General features: G+C 27.3%; 1 protein-coding gene across 1 annotated transcript in view; it reads right to left on the bottom strand.

Moving 5' to 3' along the window:
* Positions 1-26: 26 nt before the first annotated feature.
* LOC102680629 (REST corepressor 2-like) overlaps positions 27-1,638 on the bottom strand; it is a 4,639-nt gene continuing 3,027 nt past the window's right edge. The window contains exons 7-10 of the mRNA XM_006619074.2: positions 1,560-1,638; positions 1,070-1,244; positions 643-957; positions 27-557 (exon numbers count right to left, since the gene is read on the bottom strand). The exon at positions 1,560-1,638 is cut by the window's right edge and continues 10 nt beyond it. Coding sequence (XP_006619137.1) covers positions 474-557; positions 643-957; positions 1,070-1,244; positions 1,560-1,638 — 653 coding nt within the window. The 3' untranslated portion in view covers positions 27-473. The remainder of the gene's footprint in view (positions 558-642; positions 958-1,069; positions 1,245-1,559) is intronic.

The following is a 1,638-nucleotide window of genomic DNA, read 5'->3' as shown; positions in this document are numbered from 1 at the left end:
AAAAAAAAAAAAAAAAAAAAAAAAAAAAAAAAAAAAATTATTATGCATCCGAGATTATATAAAATGGATCTAAAAAAATGCTTGTTATATTTGCAGTTGGATGCATTAATTTATCTTTTAGAATTACATGCTAATTGTCCTTAATGGAATAATATTTTTCTTATATTACTTAATAAAAATTCCATTTCAAACATATTATATTAAAACTAAGTTTAGCTAAATAAATTCACACATTTTTGTTCTTATAAATTCATCCATACATGCATTATATGGATTTATTTTACACATAAATTTGATGCAAATTGTTGCTTGTACTTGATATTTTTATATCGCATCAGTAGCAACATAATATAATTAGAAGTGAATTGCAAACTGAATTATAAACAAATACCTTTTAAACAATATTATCGATTATCAAAATGTCTGTGATTGCTCTTTTCACGTTTGGTAGTATTCAGAAGTATAGTCATTTGTTATTTAGCCGTTTGTCCAATGCCGGCGGATGATTTCGTTTTTTGCGATGATTCTGCTGCTTCATTTGGCTGATCCACATCCATCTTAAACATTCATATTTAATGATTTATTACGTAATATTAATGATTAATATTACATAATATACAAAATGAATTATAAATATTTTACCTTTTCTTCTTTCTCATCATCAATTAGTATCGGGCCATTTTCAGCTTCATATTCTTTTAATACGGCATCTAAATTATATCTTCGCCGATAATTCACGAAAAACGATCGTAAATGAGCTTCTGTCTTAGTTCCAATTACATCAGCAATCGCAGAAAAATCTTTTCCATATTTTCTAACTCCTTGAACGGCCAAAAGTAATTCATCATTTGTCCAACGAGCATTTATACGACTTGATACTTCTGGAGGTCGTAAATCATCAATACCATCAGTTGTTTTACGCTTCAGTGCACTTACTTGTTGTTTATTTGATTGTATCTATATATTAAATTTTTATTTAAATAACTTAAAATTTTTAATTAAACAATAAATTATTTTTTTATATAAAAATGTATCCACACGTATTGTGTTATTTTATTCGAAAACATACTTGACGTTTTAGACTAACAATTTCGGTGTCAATGGCTTGTAAACTGTTGTTTGCTTGATTAGGTTGACCAGCCAATGCTGCTAAATCATCGTGATTAACAACGAGACCGCGAGGTGGTTTTCTTTTGTTTGTTCGACCTGGCATGGAACTTAATGGTCTTGCTACACCAGTTCGCCTAAATTATTTAAATAAATTTATAATATAACTTCTAATTTATGAATATATACATATATCTAATTATATAACTGATCTACAATTATGATTTTGCAATTTCTTTAAAAACATTAATTATTGTATAGATAAGAATGCTCATGCATTCTTATTAAAATTTTTATATGTTAATAATAAAACTTGATATATTATTGTACTCATGAAATATTTAAAATTAATCGTATGTACTTTTTATCTATAATATATATGTGCATGAACATTCTACTTTCTAAATAATTTTTTTAATTATTTAAATTTTATTTAACTTGCACTCACTGACCTCCAGTGCAGATAGCAGCTGTGACACGCGTGTCCTTTTGGCGTCGCACGAACACTATGACAAGCAACGCCACAGTTGC

This window comes from Apis dorsata, unplaced genomic scaffold, assembly GCF_000469605.1.
Source record: "Apis dorsata unplaced genomic scaffold, Apis dorsata 1.3 scaffold_390, whole genome shotgun sequence".
NCBI lineage: Eukaryota > Metazoa > Arthropoda > Insecta > Hymenoptera > Apidae > Apis > Apis dorsata.
The sequence above is the reverse complement of the archived record's forward strand: the minus strand, read 5'-3'. Positions and strand labels throughout refer to the sequence as shown.